Raw genomic sequence first — 20280 nt, forward strand, 5'->3', positions numbered from 1 at the left:
TTTTCCTATACTTAACATTGAGGCAGAAACGCATCCGCAATCCAAAAAATGCCTCACCCAGGCATTTTTCGTTTCTGCAAAATGCCTGCCGCTCTGGTGTGCACCACCCCATTGAGATACATTGACCAAGCAGATCCGCAGCCGCAAGCGGATCTGAAAACGCCCAAAAAGCCGCTCGGTGTGCACCAGCCCTTAGAGCAAAGTTGAAATGCAGGGTTATATTCCGCTTTAACCGACAAGAAATCAGCTGGTCTAATCTCTGTCAGAAAAAGTGGGTGTGGTTACTCCTTGTTTGCCTTTGTGAAATGTGTAATTACTGAATGTTAGACCAGGGTTAAAAACAGGTCTAAAACACTACACCAAACCATCAGTAGACTAAAAACCATCGGTAGACTAGTCTAAACTGCTTAGTGAATTGAGGCCATTGTCAAGAAAATGCCTTTTATACTGCCAACAAGCAAGAAAATACTCAAGAGAATAATTTTGCAGTACTTTTAAAACTACTTTTTGGTACTTCTTCAATTGCAAAGTGCTGAAAAGTTATTTTAAAGAAAAAAAATTAAACTATTCTTCTAGGAGAAAACTCAGGAGAAAAAGTTAAACTAACAAGAGCCAAGGTCTGTATTTTTTTTTTTTGTAAATAATATTCAGGCAACCAGAATCCGAACAAAATATGAAGACTGATTTTGCATATTTTTATTTTTGCTTCAAAGGAAAATTTCACACAGAAAGCAACAAAGTTGTTCCTAAAACAGACATTTCAAGACTTTCAGTGTTATTTTTATAATATTTCCGTTTTCCAAATAACCTTACTCAAGTCTTAAAGAGAACCCGAGGTGTGTTTAAAGAATGTTATCTGCATACAGAGGCTGGATCTGCCTATACAGCCCAGCCTCTGTTGCTATCCCAAACCCCCCTAAGGTCCCCCTGCACTCTGCAATCCCTCATAAATCACAGCCGTGCTGTGAGGCTGTGTTTACATCTGTAGTGTCAGTCTCAGCTGCTCCCCCACCTCCTGCATAGCTCCGGTCCCTGCCCCCGTCCCTTCCCTCCAATCAGCAGGGAGGGAAGGGATGCAGGCGGGACCTGGAGTTCTGCAGGAGGCGGGGAGAGCAGCAGACTGACACTATAGAGATAAACACAGCCAGCTCTGACAAGCTGTTTGTCAGCAGTGTGGCTGTGATTTATGATGGATCCTGAGGCTTTCCCTCTCTTAACCCCCCTGGTGGTATGATTATTTCCTGATTTTAGGGTCTATTTAAAAAGTTTCAGACCCTAAAATCCAGGAAAAATCATGCCACCAGAATGCCTGCAGCAGCCCCTGCTCTCACTCACCTCCATGGGCTCCAGAGCTGCAATTTTACCTCCGTCCTCTGGGTGGCACTGTAACTCTGTGGTGAGATCGATAATGGCGATCTCACCAGAGTGATTCAGAGCCTAGGGGGACAGGAAGGAGAAAGGCTACCGATGTCTGGATCCCCCGGGAGGTGAGTAAAAATGCCCGCTGCGCGCTATACTCTGTATAGAGCTCCCGGCAGTTAGCCTGAGTGTTGAGGTAAGTATCTGATTTTGATCCAGAGCTTTAGCTCGGGATTGCTTTAGTGTCAAATCTTAAATATTTACAGTAGCCAGAATCATATTAAAATAAGATATGAGTATTTCTTCTAGAGACAAAGTTTCCTCTGTAAATTAATGGAGGCGCTTGGCAATTATTCATCTTGCGATTAATATGTCTGATTGGTCAGCCATCACCATGCCATGTTGGAAGTATAAGTGAGACTTGATCACGTGATCTTGGCAGAGAAGCACAAATCAATCGGCTGATAACCAACTGCTCCAGATTTGCATAGATGTATTTAAAGTAATTGGGAACCGCTTTAAAAAACAAACAAAAGTAAGATACTTACCTAGGGAGAGGGAGGGCTCTGAGTCCTAATGAGCCTTCCCTTTCCTCTCCTGGTGCCTGTTCCAGCTCAGGATCCCCATAGCAGGAAAAAACGCATGTAAAAAACGCATATGCATTTTATATGCATTTTTACAGTAAGCGTACTGCAGACACTTGCAGTGTTGCATAATATGCAGGCTGGCTGCCAAAACGCACATAATGAAAGTCTATAGTAACGCATAGTGTTGGGCGAACAGTGTTCGCCACTGTTCGGGTTCTGCAGAACATCACCCTGTCCGGGTGATGTTCGAGTTCGGCCGAACACCTGATGGTGTTCGGCCAAACCGTTCGGCCACATGGCCGAACTAAGAGCGCATGGCCGAACGTTCCCTGAACGTTCGGCTAGCGCTGTGATTGGCCGAACGGGTCACGTGGTTCGGACCCAAACGCGCTCTGATTGGCCGAACTGTCACGTGGTTCGGGTAAATAAATACCCGAACCACGTCATATCTCCGCCATTTGTCTGTGGGTTTAGCTTTGGGTAGGCAGGCAGGGTAGTTCGCGCTCCAGCCACGCTAGCCATGGTCCCCCCAGTCATTGTGTGTCGCTGCTGGGAACAGTAGTACACCGCTCGCTCAGCCACACTATATAGCATTGTGTTTACTGCCACTCTGTGTACCTCACTCAGCCACACTATATAGCATTGTGTTTACTGCCACTCTGTGTCTGCTGGGAACAGTAGTACACTGCTCGCTCAGCTACACTATATAGCATTGTGTTTACTGCCACTCTGTGTACCTCGCTCAGCCACACTATATAGCATTGTGTTTACTGCCACTCTGTCTGCTGGGAACAGTAGTACACTGCTCGCTCAGCCACACTATATAGCATTGTGTTTACTGCCACTCTGTGTACCTCGCTCAGCCACACTATATAGCATTGTGTTTACTGCCACTCTGTGTCTGCTGGGAACAGTAGTACACCGCTCGCTCAGCCACACTATATAGCATTGTGTTTACTGCCACTCTGTGTACCTCGCTCAGCCACACTATATAACATTGTGTTTACTGCCACTCTGTGTCTGCTGGGAACAGTAGTACACCGCTCGCTCAGCCACACTATATAGCATTGTGTTTACTGCCACTCTGTGTACCTCGCTCAGCCACACTATATAGCATTGTGTTTACTGCCACTTTGTGTCTGCTGGGAACAGTAGTACACCGCTCGCTCAGCCACACTATATAGCATTGTGTTTACTGCCACTCTGTGTACCTCGCTCAGCCACACTATATTACACAAGATGGCGCCACCACCAACGGCTGCCTCGGCACATGGCTCCTGCAATTTCTCTCTCTTTCTCTCTCTCTAGTAGTTGTTAGTATAGTTTTTAGTACAGTTTAGGTTAGTTTAGTATGGTCTCATTTAACTAAGCTGCAATTCTTGTCCAAGATTGCACACATACCTTCAGAATTGGGCAGAAGGAATCCTGTGCCTGCGGATGCTCTGTCTCCCCGACCACCGGCCCCTGCAGGAACACGGAGGACCCGATGCTACACCGCTCCCTTGCTCTGCCGGGATCCGTCTGCGGGGAGTGCCACAGCAAAGACCCCACTCGAGGAGGCTTCCCATGGGACGGCACAGCGGAGGACACCTGCTTGAACGGCTGACCCCGTCCACTGCCGCGAGCAGCGACTGTTGCTCTCCCCTGCAGTAGTGTTCACTTCTGCCCTCCACTGCCACCGGACTACAGGCTCCACGTGCTCAGCACGTGGGAGGCCTCTGACATCCCCAACGCTGCTGTTGCTAGGGGACCTGCACCGCTGAGCTCACTCGGCCACCCACGGAGGGAAGAGTCTCTGCTGCCTGCCATTCGCTGCTCCCTTGCTGTGCCGGGATCTGTCTGCGGGGAGTGCCACTCGCTGCTGGACTGTCGCCGATGCCCACCTAGGCCACCCACGTGGAGGGCTGCCCGCTGTCTGCCTGCTCGCTATCCACCAGCCGCACTAGCACCCAAGGAAGAGGCTCACTACCTGCCTTACTGCACCAGCGGTCGGGAGGGTGAAGAGGCACCCTGATTTGATCCGACCAGCACCCCTCTGCCGCAGAGCTGGATCCAACCTCAGGGCAGCCCCTTGCATACACCACGAGGAGCCACCGGTCTACCTGCCAGCCTGCACCAGGATTTAGACACCTCTATCCAACTGTTCAGGTACTCCTAGCTTCTCTGCCATAAAAAAGGGAAAAATCTGCGGCCATCCCCTCTGCTGCGCTGTCTATGTCCACTCACCCATGCTCACTCACTAACACCCCTGCCCACTGGCCCTGCTCACTCCTAGATCGCACACGGCCACAACGGGGTCGGAGGGGCACTATTGCTATCACAGCCTGGCCCCTGCTGCAAGGGTGGTGTGTTCTCCATGCCCCCAGTGCACTGGTGCACTCGCCTGATTCCCCCCCCCCCCCTGCCCTGTGCCCAGGTAGTACACTGGCGCATTCTCCCAATCTTTCCAGCATCCAGATATGCCCCTGGAATCTGAAGCAAATGGACATGGGGGAATGCTCCCCTCGTACCAGAATGGCCAGCTGTTACCCTCTCTGTCACCTCACACCCCTCGCACTGCTTACACTAGATCGCAGCTCACCCTCTGGGAATCCTGCAGTACTTCCCCCCCTGATGGCAGACTCCTCTACATCTCCGTTTGGAACCACATACAAAAAATCACCAGCTCTGCCCCACTGGTCAGGCCAGGACAACGGCGGAGGGGAAGTCGTGCAGGGGCCCTGGTGAGATTGAGGAAAAGGGGCCTGCGCTCAGCCATTCCCTCGGCCCTCCTGGCAAATGTCCGCTCCCTTTCTAACAAGATGATTGAACTGCGCATCGTCAGCAACAAGAGGGAACTTGGCAACAACACTCCAGTTCTCTGCTTCACGGAAACGTGGCTGCATGAGGACATCCCAGACAATGCCCTACTTCTATCAGGCTTCAACATCATACGTGCGGACCGTGAACCCACCCTTTCGGGGAAGAAGAAAGGCGGTGGAATCTGCTTCTATGTCAGCTCTGCATGGAGCCCGAACACCTCATTACTAGCCAAGAAGTGCACCCCTGACCTCGAGCTACTACTCATAAACTGCAGGCCCACATACTCACCCAGAGAGTTCACCTCCTATGTCCTTGCAGGTGTGTACATTCCTCCTGATGCTGACGTTAAAAATGCCCAGCGTGACCTAAGCGACACCATCACGCAGTGGGAGACGTCCCTTCCAGAGTCCCTGTTCATCATTATGGGAGACTTCAATAAAGCAAACCTCCGTCAAGAATTGCCACGTTACCACCAGCACATAACCTGCCCCACGAGGAATGCAAGAATTCTCGACCACTGCTACACGCCCTTAAAAGATGCTTACACGTCCACCTCATGGGCAGCCCTGGGTTCCTCTGACCACTGCCTCATCCATCTGGTGCCCACCTATAGAAGGCGCTTGGAATCCACCAAGCCAGTCGTGAGATCTACTAAAGTGTGGTCAAATGAGGCCAAGTTCCAACTCCAGGCCTGCTTTGACTGCACGGACTGGAAGGCCCTGGAAGCACCAGACTTGGATGAGTGGGCTGATGTTGTCTCTTCCTACATCAGCTTCTGTGAGGATTCCTGTGTTCCCTCCAAGTCCTTTAAGATCTATCCCAATGACAAACCATGGTTTTCTAACAAGCTGCGACAGCTGCGGAAGCGCAAGGAAGAGGCCCACCGGTCTGGCGCCCTAGAGGACTACAGGATGGCAAGAAACTCCCTCAACTGTGAACTGAGAACTGCAAAACGGGCATATGCGGAGAAGATGCAGCACAACCTCTGCTAAAGTGACCCTCAGGCAGTCTGGAAGGGCCTCAAGGCTGCCACCAACTACAAGCCTCCCCCCCAACGAGCTTCACCAAGCCTTGAGCTAGTTGAGGACCTTAGCAACTTTTACTGCAGGTTTGAGGACCTGGCAGCCTTGAGGGGGCACCCAACACCTCCCGCCCTCCCCAACTCCTCCCCTGTAAGTAATGAAGTCGGCTCATGCTCAGGCCCACTGGGAGTAACTGAGGCCGACGTTCAGCATCTCTTGTCTACTCTATACGCGAGGAAGGCCCCCGGCCCGGATGGCGTGTCACCAACATGTCTGAAGTCTTGCTCACGTCAGCTAGCCCCCATCCTCACCTCTGTCTTGGCCAGGTCTCTTAGTGAAGGGAAGGTCCCTACTTGCTTCAAGAGATCCACCATCATCCCTGTACCGAAAAAGCAAGGAGGATCCGACCTAAACAATTTCAGGCCTGTGGCCCTGACATCCGTGGTCATGAAGACCTTTGAAAGAGTTGTCCTGTCCCTCCTCAAACACACCACATTGGACCGACTGGATCCACTCCAGTTTGCGTACAGAACAAACAGGTCCACCGATGATGCCATCAATATGTGCCTGGAGTTTATCACGGATCACCTGGACAGGCCAGACTCGTATGCCAGAGTCCTTCTCCTGGACTTCAGTTCGGCCTTTAATACAATTTGCCCCCGCATCCTGCAGGACAATCTCACGGAACTCAATGTCCACCCAACTCTCCGCCTTTGGATTACAGACTTTCTCTCAAACAGGTCCCAGGTTGTCAAACTGGGCGAGATCACCTCCAGTCCCAGAGTGACCAACATAGGAGCCCCCCAGGGCTGTGTCCTGTCACCATTCCTGTTCTCTCTTTACACCAACAACTGCACTTCCACTGTTAACTCTGTCAAAGTCATCAAATTTGCGGACGACACTACAATTGTTGGCCTGGTCAGTAAGGGCGATGAGCAGGCCTACCGACAGGAGGTAGACAGAGTCTGCAATTGGTGCAGAGAGAATAGGCTACTCCTAAACACAACCAAAACCGTTGAGATGGTCATTGACTTCAGGAAACATGCCACTAACCCACCCCCAATCTATATCGACGGAACTGAAGTTGCAAGGGTATCTAGTGTCCGCCTCCTGGGCACAACCATCTCTGATGACCTGACCTGGAGGGCAAACACCATCTCAACTCAGAAGAAGGCGCAGCAAAGACTCTTCTTTCTACGCCAACTAAAGAAGTTTGGCATGGCCCAGGAACTTCTGAGATCCTTCTACTCCGCCACCATTGAGTCGGTCCTTTGCTCGTCCATCCTGGTCTGGTACGCTAGCTCCTCCACCAGCGACAGATACAAAATTCAGAGGGTCATCAGCTCAGCGGAGAGAACAATTGGGAAACCTCTACCCCCCTTAGATCTCATCCACAACACTAGACTGCTCTCCAGAGCAATGAAAATCGCTGGCAACCTCTCCCACCCAGGTCACAGCCTCTTTAGCCGGCACAAATCGGGCCGGAGGTTCCGGTCCATCTCATCCAGGACTACAAGACGCAGGAACACGTTTTTCCCCACGGCCGTTAGACTCTTGAACTCTGCCCTCTCCACAAACCCTTCCCCCCATAGCCGCCTACAGACTGTCATCTGACCGTGTTGCTGCTGCCCTGATCACTGTTCTTGCTATAGTGTGCATTAGTACTACTCTTTACCTTCTGTAACATGTTGCTGACTCTGTAAACTTGTGTTGTCTTACCAATGTCATGTTACTTTTACTGTGCCATATCTCCGTGCCAAATCCAATTCCGGGCACGGTCCAGCCGTGCTTGGCGAAATAAAGAGATTCTGATTCTGATTCTGATATAACATTGTGTTTGTCCTCATGCAAGGCCTGGGATGTTGTGTCTCAAAAAGCGTGGCCTTCTCCTCCTGCGCCTCCTCCTGTTCCATCACGTGTTCTGCTGCTACTGCTGCTGGGTTAGCGTTACCGGTCCCTGTTTATTGAACCTCTCATCTTTATTACATTTATGACTGCATGGCGGCAAAAAGCATTGCTATATCCGCACGCTATTTGTCCTCATGCAAGGCCTGGGATGTTGTGTCTCAAAAAGCGTGGCCTTCTCCTCCTGCACCTCCTCCTGTTCCATCACGTGTTCTGCTGCTTGTGCTGGGTTAGCGTTACCGGTCCCTTTTCCTGGAACCTCTTCTCTGTATTACATTTATGACTGCATGGCGACAAAAAGCATGTTACCTGTGCAAAGAAACATGACATTTTCCACATTTAAAAGACAGTTTTTCCTTTGAAACTTTACAATCAATTTTCTCAAAAACTATAAGCTCTTTTTCAAATATTTTTTTTCCTCTTGTACCCACTCCCAAGGTGCACATACCCTGCAAATTTGGGGTATGTAGCATGTAAGGAAGCTTTACAAAGCACGAAAGTTCGGGTCCCCATTGACTTCCATTATGTTCGGAGTTCGTTGGGCGAACGTTCGCGAACCCGAACATCTAGGTGTTCGCCCAACACTAGTAACGCATATGCATTGCGTTTTGCATGTTTTTTTTTCATGCGTTTTTAATTAAAAAGAGTGATCTCTGACATGTTTACGCTTCCTGTTGGCTTCCTAATGATTTGCATATATTTAAATTCAAAAACGGATACAAAACACATATGCGTTTTCTATTAGCGAACCGCAAACGCAATTGAACGCACGCAAAACGCATGTAAAAAGCATCAGCAGAAAAAATGCAAATCGCACAAAAAACGCAATACAAAAACGCAAACGCACCTTCCTAAAACGCTACCTTTTCCCACTATGTCCTATGTGAACCCAGCCTGAGACAAATAAATCGGAAAAAAATTGGGCTTGTGGTTTTTATCACAACAATATTTTTGTTATCGCTGTTCAAACAAAGAAAAACGTTAACATTTTTATTTCAGCAAAATGTTTATAAGATTGTTACATTTTTTTCCTCCAGTGACAAATTACTACCGTGACATTGCTTGGGGTCTTTGTTACTGCTACTTTTTCTCCCAATAAAAAAATTGATTACATCATCACATATTTATGGAAAGAGGCATTGGGCTTGATTCACTAAACCGTGATAACTCAAAGATCACACCTTATCAAAGATATCACACCTTATCAAAGATATCACACCTTATCAGAGTAGCATGGCGAGCGCTACAAACGTATGCCTGCTAATTGGCACCGGCACTCGTCCTGCCCTGAGCCCCTGCGGGTTTGTAGCGCTCGCTATGCTACTCTGATAAGGCATGTTAACTTTGATAAGGTATGCTATCTTTTCATAAGGTGTGATATCTTTGATAAGGTGTGCTATCTTTTCATAAGGTGTAATATCTTTGATAAGGTGTGCTATCTTTTCATAAGGTGTGATATCTTTGATAAGGTGTGCTATCTTTTCATAAGGTGTGATATCTTTGATAAGGTGTGCTATCTTTTCATAAGGTGTGATATCTTTGATAAGGTGTGCTATCTTTTCATAAGGTGTGATATCTTTGATAAGGTGTGCTATCTTTTCATAAGGTGTGATATCTTTGATAAGGTGTGATATTTCAGTTATCACGGTTTAGTGAATCAAGCCCCAGGGAGTGGTAGATGTGGTACTCTCCCCTGTGTACTGTACACCCATGCCCTGTGAGGCTTTTAGAAATACCAGTCACATGGTCCATAATAATGCTCTATATGCAGGGCCGGCTTTGTACTCTTTACAGCCCAAGGCCGCTGTCACCAGCTGCCCCCCTTCAGTATAGGTAGCAAGATGACCCCTCTCTCCTTCCGTCCAGTATAGGTAGCCAGATGACCCCTCCCCCCTTCCCTCTAGTATAGGTAGACAGATGACTCCTCCCCCTTTCCCTCCAGTATAGGTAGCCAGATGACTCCCTTAATCCCCCCCTTCCCACCCCCCTTTCAGTATAGGTAGCCAGCTCGCCTTCACACTGCAGCAGCCATCAGTGTCACTCATTTCTCCGCTTGTCTCCAGTGCAGAAGCTTCCTCTTCCTTTCCATCTCCAATGCTGCTCAAGTCCATAGCCGCCGGCCACAATGCAAACGTGCACAGAGAGCAAGGTGGCTGCTGCACAGGCGGCTAGCAGCAGAGTACCGCGGTCAGGTATAGATTCACTCTGCACATCTTTCTGTTTTATTGTTTAAATGCAGTAAATTTTAAACAAAAGTCTTACCAGCGCTAAGGTAAGGAAGTACCCCACAATTGTTAAAAAAACTCTTCTTTTAATTTTAGATTCCTCTTCTGCTCCCTGTGGTTCTACTAAAATACTAAAATTCACAAAGAATGAAAGTTTAATTTTACAGCTGGACTCTCCAATCACTTTCGCCACTTGGGATTTTGAGAAACACCTGATTGCCATCACGGGGCCATTAGAGCAACTAGAGCTGGGAAGCCATAGCTCTGCTTACCAAGGAAGGCTATTCTCCTTAAATGATGGATCACTGCAGATTACAGCATTCACCTCCAAAGACGCACGGATTTACAGAGCTGGATTATTTAGACCAGGCTGGCAGTTTGTCTGTGCCCATCTTTATGATGTCAGGATTAAAGGCACCGGTAAGTTCCAATGTTTTTTTTTTAATTAAAACTCCCAAAATGAGTCTTGAGACAACTCAGTGTTTCCACTTCACTGCATGTGCCCAAAAAAATCATCAGAGTTATACTTTACAAGCAAACCGTTTATCAGCTCCAAGAAAATAGAACATATGATCGCTGTTGAGAATGAACAACATCTAAAGTCCACAAAATTAGTATGAAGAAGTCAGCGCAGATCAAAGAGGAATAAACACAGTCAATAAAACTTCACCACAGTGATATTCCAACCTCACATGGTCTTGTGGCCAACCATCACCAGAAAAGAGTAAGAGGGGCTTACCAGCTGCCAACATCCCACATTTTAAGGTTGTATGTCTCGTTAGGCGTACCTACCGTCAAGCGGCAGGGGCGGCCCGCACCGGGTGTCTTGATGCTTAGGGGGTGACACCCGGAGTCCTGTGTTGCCGCCCCTGCCGCTGCAGTCAGTGCACATGTTGTGCAAATTTGGGATTTTACACCCCCCGTGGCCGTCCCCGCTGACAACCTATGTGTCCCCCCCTCCCCCCGGGGTCTTCCCCGGTGACAGGCAGGACTCAGGAGCAGCCCAGCTTCAGACCTCCGACCAGCCGGCGACCAGTATGCGGGCGCTAGGACCCAGCGGACACCGCACTGATATGTGGAAGTGACATCACTTCCGCATATACGGCGTGGTGTTCACTGAGTTCGGTGCGCCCGCATACTGGTCGCCGGCTGATACTGAGGTCTGAAGCTGGGCTGCTCCTGCCTGTCACCGGGGAAGGCCTGTGAGGTGAGGGGGCGGTAGGTTGTCAGCGGGGACGGCCACGGGGGGTGTAAAATCCCAAATTTGCACAACGTGTGAAGGGCACCTGTCACTATCTAACCTGGGGGGGATCCCTATTACTATCTAACCTAGGGGGTCCCTGTCACTAACTGGGGGTCCCTGTCACTAACTGGGGGTCCCTGTCACTAACTGGGGGTCGCTGTCACTATCTAACCTGGGGGGTCCCTGTCACTATCTAACCTGGGGGGTCCCTGTCACTATCTAACCTGGGGGGTCCCTGTCACTAACTGGGGGTCGCTGTCACTATCTAACCTGGGGGGGTCCCTGTCACTATCTAACCAGGGGTCGCAGTCACTAACTAACCTGGGGGTCGCTGTCACTATCTAACCTGGGGGGTCCCTGTCACTATCTAACTGGGGGTCGCTGTCACTAACTAACCTGGGGGTCGCTGTCACTATCTAACCTGGGGGGTCGCTGTCACTATCTAACCTGGGGGGTCGCTGTCACTATCTAACCTGGGGGGTCCCTGTCACTATCTAACCTGGGGGGTCCCTGTCACTATCTAACCTGGGAGGTCCCTGTCACTATCTAACCGGGGGTCGCTGTCACTATCTAACCTGGGGGGGTCCCTGTCACTATCTAACCTGGGGGGGTCGCTGTCACTAACTAACCTGGGGGGGTCGCTGTCACTATCTAACCTGGGGGGGTCGCTGTCACTATCTAACCTGGGGGTCGCTGTCACTATCTAACCTGGGGGTCACTGTCACTATCTAACCTGGGGGGTCGCTGTCACTAACCTAGGGGTCGCTGTCACTATCTAACCTTGGGGAACCCTGTCACTATCTAACCGGGGGTCGCTGTCACTATCTAACCTGGGGGGTCCCTGTCACTATCTAACCTGGGGGTTGCTGTCACTACCTAACCTGGGGGGTCGCTGTCACTACCTACCCTGGGGTTTCCTGTCACTATCTAACCTGGGGGTCGCTGTCACTATCTAACCTGGGGGTCCCTGTCACTATCTAACCTGGGGGTCCCTGTCACTATCTAACCTGGGGGGTCCCTGTCACTATCTAACCTGGGGGGTCCCTGTCACTATCTAACCTGGGGGGTCCCTGTCACTATCTAACCTGGGGGGTCCCTGTCACTATCTAACCTGGGGTGTCGCTGTCACTACCTAACCTGGGGTTTCCTGTCACTATCTAACCTGGGGGTCGCTGTCACTATCTAACCTGGGGGTCGCTGTCACTATCTAACCTGGGGGTCACTGTCACTATCTAACCTGGGGGGTCCCTGTCACTATGTAACCTGGGGGGTCCCTGTCACTATGTAACCTGGGGGGTCCCTGTCACTATCTAACCTGGGGGGTCCCTGTCACTATCTAACCTGGGGGGTCCCTGTCACTATCTAACCTGGGGGGTCCCTGTCACTATCTAACCGGGGTTCGATGTCGCTGTCTAACCTGGGGGGGTCGCTGTCTAACCTGGGGGGGTCGCTGTCTAACCTGGGGGGTCGCTGTCTAACCTGGGGGGTCGCTGTCGCTATCTAAACTGGGGGTCCCTGTCACTATCTAGAATTCAAATATACCAGCACTCCAGCTTTCTCAAAGAATCACGCTCTTTTATTGATATTGGTAACCACACACGCCTTGAGAAAGGGGGACCCTGCGAGGCCCCGAAACAATTGTCGGTCATTTCTGTGGATATGTTAGCTCAATAAAAGAGCGTGATTCTTTGAGAAAGCTGGAGTGCTGGTATATTTGAATTCTGGACTTATACTTTGGTGGTTTGCCTATACCACAATACCAAGCACCCTACCTAAGATGGTGTGCCCAGTCACAACTTTTCCTGTTCCTGTCACTATCTAAACTGGGGGTTCATGTCACTAGCTGAACTGGGGGGCACCAGTCACTAGCTAAACTGGGGGGCACCTGTCACTAGCTGAACTGGGGGGTACCTGTCACTACCTAAACTGGGGGGTACCTGTCACTAACTGAACTGGGGGGCTCCAGTCACTAATTGAGCTGGGGGGCTCCTGTAACTACCTAAACTGGGGGGCTCCTGGCACTACCTAAACTGTGGGGCACCTCTCACTACCTAAACTATCTAGGCCAGCCAGCCCAACATAACCACCAGCCAACCAGCCCAGAATCACTGGCAAAAAGGCCACAGCATCACCACCAGTCAGGCCAGCATTTACTTCAACCAGCCAGTCCAGCCACAGCATCACCGCCAGCCAGCCTAGCCACAGCATCACCGCCAGTCAGGCCACAGCATCACTGCCAGGCCTTTCAGCTCACACATCATCGCCAATCCAGACAAAACCAGTATTGCCAGCCAGGCACAGCAGCCAGTAGAGGAGAATTCAGAAGCCAGGTGAGAGGTGTCTACCATATTAATGGGGCATTCTGCCTATTTATTTGAAATGCTGTCTATTTATGTGCCTCATGGCTGCTGAATTTGTCTTGTTGGGGGGGACTCATGGTTACTGGATTTGTCTTGTTGGTGGCCTCATGATTGCTGAATTTGTCTTGTTGGGGGCCTCATGATTTGTTGTGGGCCTCAAGATTGCTGAATTTGTCTTGCTGGGGGCCTCATGATTGCTGAATTTGTCTTGTTGGGGGACTCATAATTTATTGGGGGCCTCATGATTGCTGAATTTGACTTGTTGGGGGCCTCAAGATTGCTGAATTTGTCTTGTTGGGGGCCTCATGATTTGTTGGAGGCCTCAAGATTGCTGAATTTGTCTTGTTGGGGGCCTCATGATTGCTAACTGCGAGACTATGGGAAAAGCGGAATCAACCTCATATGAGACAATAGCATTAAAGGAGTTATCCGGGCAGTTTTAATAAAATTAACCGGGGGCTTCCTCCAGCCCCAAGCTCCCAGGACCTCCCTCGCCACATCTCTGCTCTCAGCCGTTCGCCGGAGCTCCGACCCGGTCCCCGGCGATGATGTCAGAGCGACCTGGAGGTCGCTCTGTACTGCGCCTGCGCGATTGGCGCTGTCAATCACCGCCACGTGGGCCAGAGCGGACTGCGCAGGTGGTAGTAGTTCTGAGCCTGCGCACTCGCTCCGGCCCACGTGGTGGTGATTGACAGCGCCGATCGCGCAGGCGCAGTACAAAGCGACCTCCAGGTCGCTCTGACGTCATCGCCGGGGACCGGGTCGGAGCTCCGGCGAACGGCTGAGAGCAGAGATGCGGCGAGGGAGGTCCTGGGAGCTTGGGGCGTTCATTTTATTAAAACTGCCCGGATAACTCCTTTAAACCTACTTTTTTTTTTTTTTTTTTTTTTTTTTTTTAGCTTTTTAAAACAGAAAATAAAACTGGGGGGGTTCTAAAAAAAAAAATACATTTTTCAGGAGTAGGATGGAAGAAATTGTTTATCTTCACAGTTTATTTTCAACTTGGATTTTCCATAATGTTCATGTATGAGTTAAAATGTTTGTATTTAGTTTAAATTGCTGTTGGCACTTTGCGATAGATAAGTGACTTTTCGCCACCACTATCCTAATCTAATGTCCCACCATTGCTAAGTTCATGTAAACTTGTCTCCACCCGTGACCACACCCACATTTTGGTACATGACCACACACATTTTTTGCGCAACGTAGCCCCAATTACGGGGGGGGGGGGGGGGCAGGGCTGTGGAGTCTGAGTCGAAGAGTCGGAGTCTGGGCAATTTGGGTTGATTTCATAAACTGAGGAGTCGGGCGATTTTGGTACAAAATCCACAGCCCTGTTAAGTATTAGACTAAGGAGTCGTAGTTGAAGATATTTTGGGTACCCGGAGTCGGAGTTGGAGTCGTGGTTTCATAAACTGAGGAGTCGGAAGATTTTTGTACCGACTCCACAGCCCAGGGGGGGGGGGGGGGGGGTGACTGTGGATAACCAGCACCGGGTGCCAAATACCCTAGGTACGCCACTGGTCTCGTATTCAGTGGTAATCCTAATGAACCTCGAGCAGATATGGATCCAAACTTCCACCACTCCCTCACTCCGATATATGATATGGTATCCAGGAAGGCCAATATATAAACACAACAAAAAAGTAAACTCGAAGTGTAAACCATTTATTGTAACTTTGTAAGACTTACGGGGCCCAGGAACTGGGAATCCCTAATAAAAACTTGCTCATGTAAGCTGGTCCGCAGCCAATAAGACATTAAAGGTGCCTGTCTTCTTTCCTCAAAATGATATTAAAATAAAAATTATATATAAAAAACAAAAAGTTTGACCAGGGAATGAGAGGGTATGGTTTACAAAAAAAAAAAAAAAGGAAAAAAAATCATCAGAGTTCTACTTTAACTCTTTAGCCAAATAATGTAAAACTTTATTTGGCTGCAGGGCCACATTTTTCCTGCTGCTGGGGAAGTGTGCCTCCCCCAGCCTGGCAGGCTTCGCAGGCTATGCAGAGTGTAGGCAAGAAGCTTTTATAGTTACCTGTCCGGACTACTAGATCGGCTTTTTCTTCCTCCCCTGCAGTAGCGATGTAATCCTGACATGTCTTCTAGGTTCCGATCAGATGATATGACATGTGATTGGTATCCAGGAGACCATGTCAGCATTACATGGAGGAGTCTCTTTCATCTCTTCCATCACCCAACTTTCACCACCAGGTGGCACTGTTTTGCTGACACAGTCTCCTTGATCTCGATCATGTCATATCATGTGATCGGGACCCAGAAGACCTGCCGGGAGTTCAGAGGCACTGGTGGAGGAAGAAAAGAAGCCATCCGGAACAGGTAAATCTAACTGCCACCCACTTGTTTGGCTGCACCAGGCAGCAAAATGAGATTTGCTGGCAGAGGTTTAAAGTGCCCCAGCAGCTTTTGAATGAAAAATTTAGTTTGAAGCTGCTAATACATTAAATTAGGGGAAATCTAACCTCCTTATTTTAATGTAGGCCACTCTTAACGAAAGCCATGGTGGTGGCCTTCTCAAAATGCCTAGCATTAAAGAGAACCCAAGGTGGGGATCTTAGAGTTAAATCTATACACAGAGGCTGGGTCTGGCTATAGTACCCAGCCTCTGTTGCTAGTTGAATCTCCCCTAAATCCCCCCTACGCTCTGCACTAGCCCATAAATTACAGCCGCGCTGGCGACACTGAGCTTGTCGCAGCGGGCTCTGTTTACCATTCTAGTGCCACTCACGCCGCTTCCCCGCCTCCTGCAGAGCGCCGATCCCTGCCCACGTCCCGTCCCTCGCTGCTGATTAGACCGGCGCTCTGCAGTAGGCGGGGGGAGCGGCGTGAGTGGCACTAGAAAGGTAAACAGAGCACGACAGCGGGGCTGTAATTTATGGGCTAGTGCAGAGCACAGGGGGGATTTAGGGAATATTCAACTAGCAACAGAGGCTGGGCACTATAGCCAGACCCAGCCTCTGCGTATAAATTTAACTCTAAGATCCCCACCTCGGGTTCTCTTTAAGTCACATGCAGATGTTCAATTATTGCATCAGGCACAATCAAGAGCACGTGCCACAGCAGAAAAGCTGCACATCAGAGTTGTTATTAAGGTTGCAATGACCACTTAATATTTTTTTTATTTTCCAGAACATATTGGGCCATCTCCAAAGATTCGTGGTAAGTACCTATTTATTATTATTATTATTATTTATAAAGCGCCGATATCTTACACAGCGCTGTGCAGAGTATATAGTCTTATCACTAACTGTCCCTCATAGGGGCTCACAATCTAGTCCTTACCATAGTCGTATGTATGTTTAGTGTAGCGTATGTATCGTAGTCTAGGGCCAATATTTAGGGGGAAGCCAACTTATCTGTATGTTTTTGGGATGTGGGAGGAAATCGGAGTGCCCATAGTAAACCCACACAGACACGGGGAGAATATACAAACTACTTGCAGATGTTGACCTGGCTGGGATTCGAACCGGGAATCCAGCACTGCAAGGCGAGAGCGCTAACCACCACGCCACCATGCTGCCTTCAGTGCTTTCAGATCTAAGAAGTCGTTGCTCAAATTTTAAATAAATGAACATCTCATTGGATATTTAAAATATTTTTATTTTATGCAGATTAAGTTTGTAATATGACATTTGGTCAATTACAGTACCTTATTTGCATATGCCAACATTAGGCAGTATGCAGATATAAAAGAGGGAATCAAACTGCAGGGTTGCACTGCTCAATGCAGTATAACGCTATGCACCATCTATCTACTGCTGCTCCAAACTCCCGCTGATAGATATTTTCAGTGCGGTCTGATCAAATGATTTGATAAATTTTCAGTAGGAATCAATGTATTGATTGATTGGACCAGCATATTGGATCATAAGTTTCTAGTAGATTCGATCAGTGTGATTGAATTTGCCGGGAATCATTAAGAAAAATTGACTAGTGTAGCCCCTTTCAGGGACAAAGTAATTATTTGGTTATGTTTTGACATTTGTGTTGAATGTTCGCTACTAAACTAAGACTTAGCCACTGTAGAACCAAATAGGTACAAGAGAGGCGCAAGAGAGCATATAGTCGCATGCAAATTGCCAGTCGCTTAGCAAAAGAGATACAGAGCGGGGAAGCTTCCAGAAACAGCAAGGGAGGCAGCGTGAGCGCAGTGGGAGGAGGTGGCAAGACATAGGCTGAGGAAACTGGTACTAATGTGACTGGTGTTTGGTCACATTATAAGATACAATACAATACAATAACATTTCTATAGCGCTTTTCTCCCATAGGACTCAAAGCGCTTCGGCTCTCTCAGATTCAGTAATTGGTAGTAGGATGAGGTATTCACACAACAAAAGTTATATTTCTGCAAATGCCAAACTGAACAGGTGGGTTTTCAGTCTGGATTTAAACACGTCCAGGGATGGAGCTGTCCTGATCTGTTGAGGTAAGGAGTTCCAAAACGTAGGGGCAGCATGACAGAAGGCTCTGGGACCAAAAGTTTCCAAGTGGACTCTGGGTATGACTAGATTATTAGAACCTGTGGACCTCCCTTTAGTACTCAGTGCTGTCCAACCAGTCCTCAACACTCCCAACTGCCCTGGAGAGATGGAGAGAGACGGAGGAGCGCACTGCGCATGCTCAGACTGGCCGAAGTTACGGGACCTGTTACCGAAGAGGGAGAAGACTGAGGACGGCAGCGTGGGAGCGATCCATGCTGATGGGGCTGGAGGGAGCCTCAGGTATGTATAAAACTTGTACATTTAATCATCTCTGGTTTCCTTTAACTATTTTTTGTTTTTTTCTAGAACGTATAGAATCATGCAGCTCAGTGACAACGCAAGTCTACGCCGACATCGGTGACAATGTTATTCTACGCCTTCCTAAGTATAACGGATTAGATAAAGTTACTTGGGATATCAATAACATAGACCATATAGCAATAACAGAACCGGGTGTTCTGAAAAACCAAAATACCACCTATGGGACACTCTCTGTCACCAGCGATGGATCCTTGATGCTACTTCCCACAACAGCTGAGTATGAGCGGGTTTACAGAGCAGAACTGTTTGGCCATAACCGTTGCACGCAGCTTTTTGACCTCAGACTGGAAGGTAGGTCAGAGAGGATTCTTATCTAAAACATTTCAATCTAAGGTTTGCTAGAAATGAAAGTACTGTCATTTTTGGACTATAAAGGCAGCCATACACTGGTCGATGTGCCATCAGATCGACCAGCTGACAGATCCCTATCTGATCGAATCTGATCAGATAGGGATCATATGGCTGCCTTTACTGCAAACAGATTGTGAATCGATTTCAGCCTGAAACCGATCACAATCTGTTCAGCTGCTCCTGCCGCCTGTCCCCCCCCCCGTATACATTACCTGATGCGGGCTCCCGGGCATCTTCTCCGCATCTTCTCAGCACTGCACCCGCTCCATCCCGGCGCTTCCTGGGTCACTCCGTGACCAGGAAGTTCAAATAGAGCGCCCTCTATTTGAACTTCCTGGGTCACTGCAGTGACCCAGGAAGCGCCGGGATGGAGCGGGTGCAGTGCTGAGAAGATGCGGAGAAGACGCCCGGGAGCCCGCATCAGGTAATGTATTTTTCATCGGATCGGCCGCCGCTAGCGACGCGCACTTTATCCGCGGGCGATCGAGGGTAATTTCCCGCACGGCGCGATCGACGGACCGATCCGATTTCGGGAGGAAATCGGATCGTCGGCGGCGTTTACCGCGAACGATTGGCAAGCAGATTCGATCCCAGGATCGAATCTGCTGTCGAAACGGCCGGGAATCGGGCCAGTGTATGGCCACCTTAAGACTCACTACTTCTCCCCCAAAAGTGTGTGTGTGAGTGTGTGTGTGTTGGGGGGGGGGGGGGGGGGAGGGGGAGTCGATGCATCTTATAGTCCAAGTGCAGAGAGTTCCAGACTTGTGAACGCTGGCCAATACGAACGTCCAAACCACCGCAATGGTGGGGACTGCCTGTACTGTGTCCATGCAGAGGAGGACACAGGCGGACAACTGGAGAACACGGGATCACAAAGGGGCATAGAGGAGGACACAAGGAGGACAGAGGTGGACACATGGTGGACACAGAAGGACACAAGGGGGACAGAGGAGGACACAGGGAGACACAAGGGGTACAAGGGGGCATAAGGTACAATCGGGGCATAATCCACAAGATGCACCTCACCCATGGATGCACCAGGTTTACTATATATTTTTTCCACTGGTTTTTGTCCTCTAAACCTGTATGTGTTTTATGGTCAGGAGCATCTTATAGTCTGAAAATTACAGTAATTATTATAATTATTTATTATTATCCTATTTTTTTCTTTTATTTTTAAAATCTAATATGGCACAGAGTACAATACAGGCATTAGTGGAGGTTGGAAATGCTGATTTACAATTCTGCAGACATTTCATTTTCCATTCATGCTGATTACCGATTCCATGAATTTCTAGTTTCCAATTCCGATTTCCATGGAGTATTTTTTGGTCATTTTTTTTTTTTTTGCATTCTCTGATTAACCAAATACTTCAGAGTTGACACTACATTCTCTGATTGGTCCAATGCTTCCGAGTTGTGATTCGGCAAAAATTACAGAGTTGTGGTAATGCAGTATTTGCACAGAAATCAGATTTCCGAATTCCGTTCAAAAATGCAGATTTCCGATCAGAAATGCCGAAATGTAATTTACGCAGACCCCGACTGAGGATCCCTAGACATAAATAAATATATAATTTACATGTAGAATAACGACCAGCAT

General features: G+C 48.8%; 1 protein-coding gene across 1 annotated transcript in view; it reads left to right on the top strand.

The window, feature by feature from the left end:
• The window catches only part of LOC137533395 (uncharacterized), a 40853-nt gene that overhangs the window by 7505 nt on the left and 13068 nt on the right, over nucleotides 1–20280 (top strand). Inside the window, exons 2-4 of the mRNA XM_068254797.1 lie at nucleotides 9997–10320; nucleotides 16654–16683; nucleotides 18312–18617. Of these exons, the coding sequence (XP_068110898.1) occupies nucleotides 9997–10320; nucleotides 16654–16683; nucleotides 18312–18617 (660 nt within the window). The remainder of the gene's footprint in view (nucleotides 1–9996; nucleotides 10321–16653; nucleotides 16684–18311; nucleotides 18618–20280) is intronic.

The sequence above is a fragment of the Hyperolius riggenbachi genome, chromosome 9 (assembly GCF_040937935.1).
Source record: "Hyperolius riggenbachi isolate aHypRig1 chromosome 9, aHypRig1.pri, whole genome shotgun sequence".
NCBI classification, from domain to species: Eukaryota; Metazoa; Chordata; class Amphibia; order Anura; family Hyperoliidae; genus Hyperolius; species Hyperolius riggenbachi.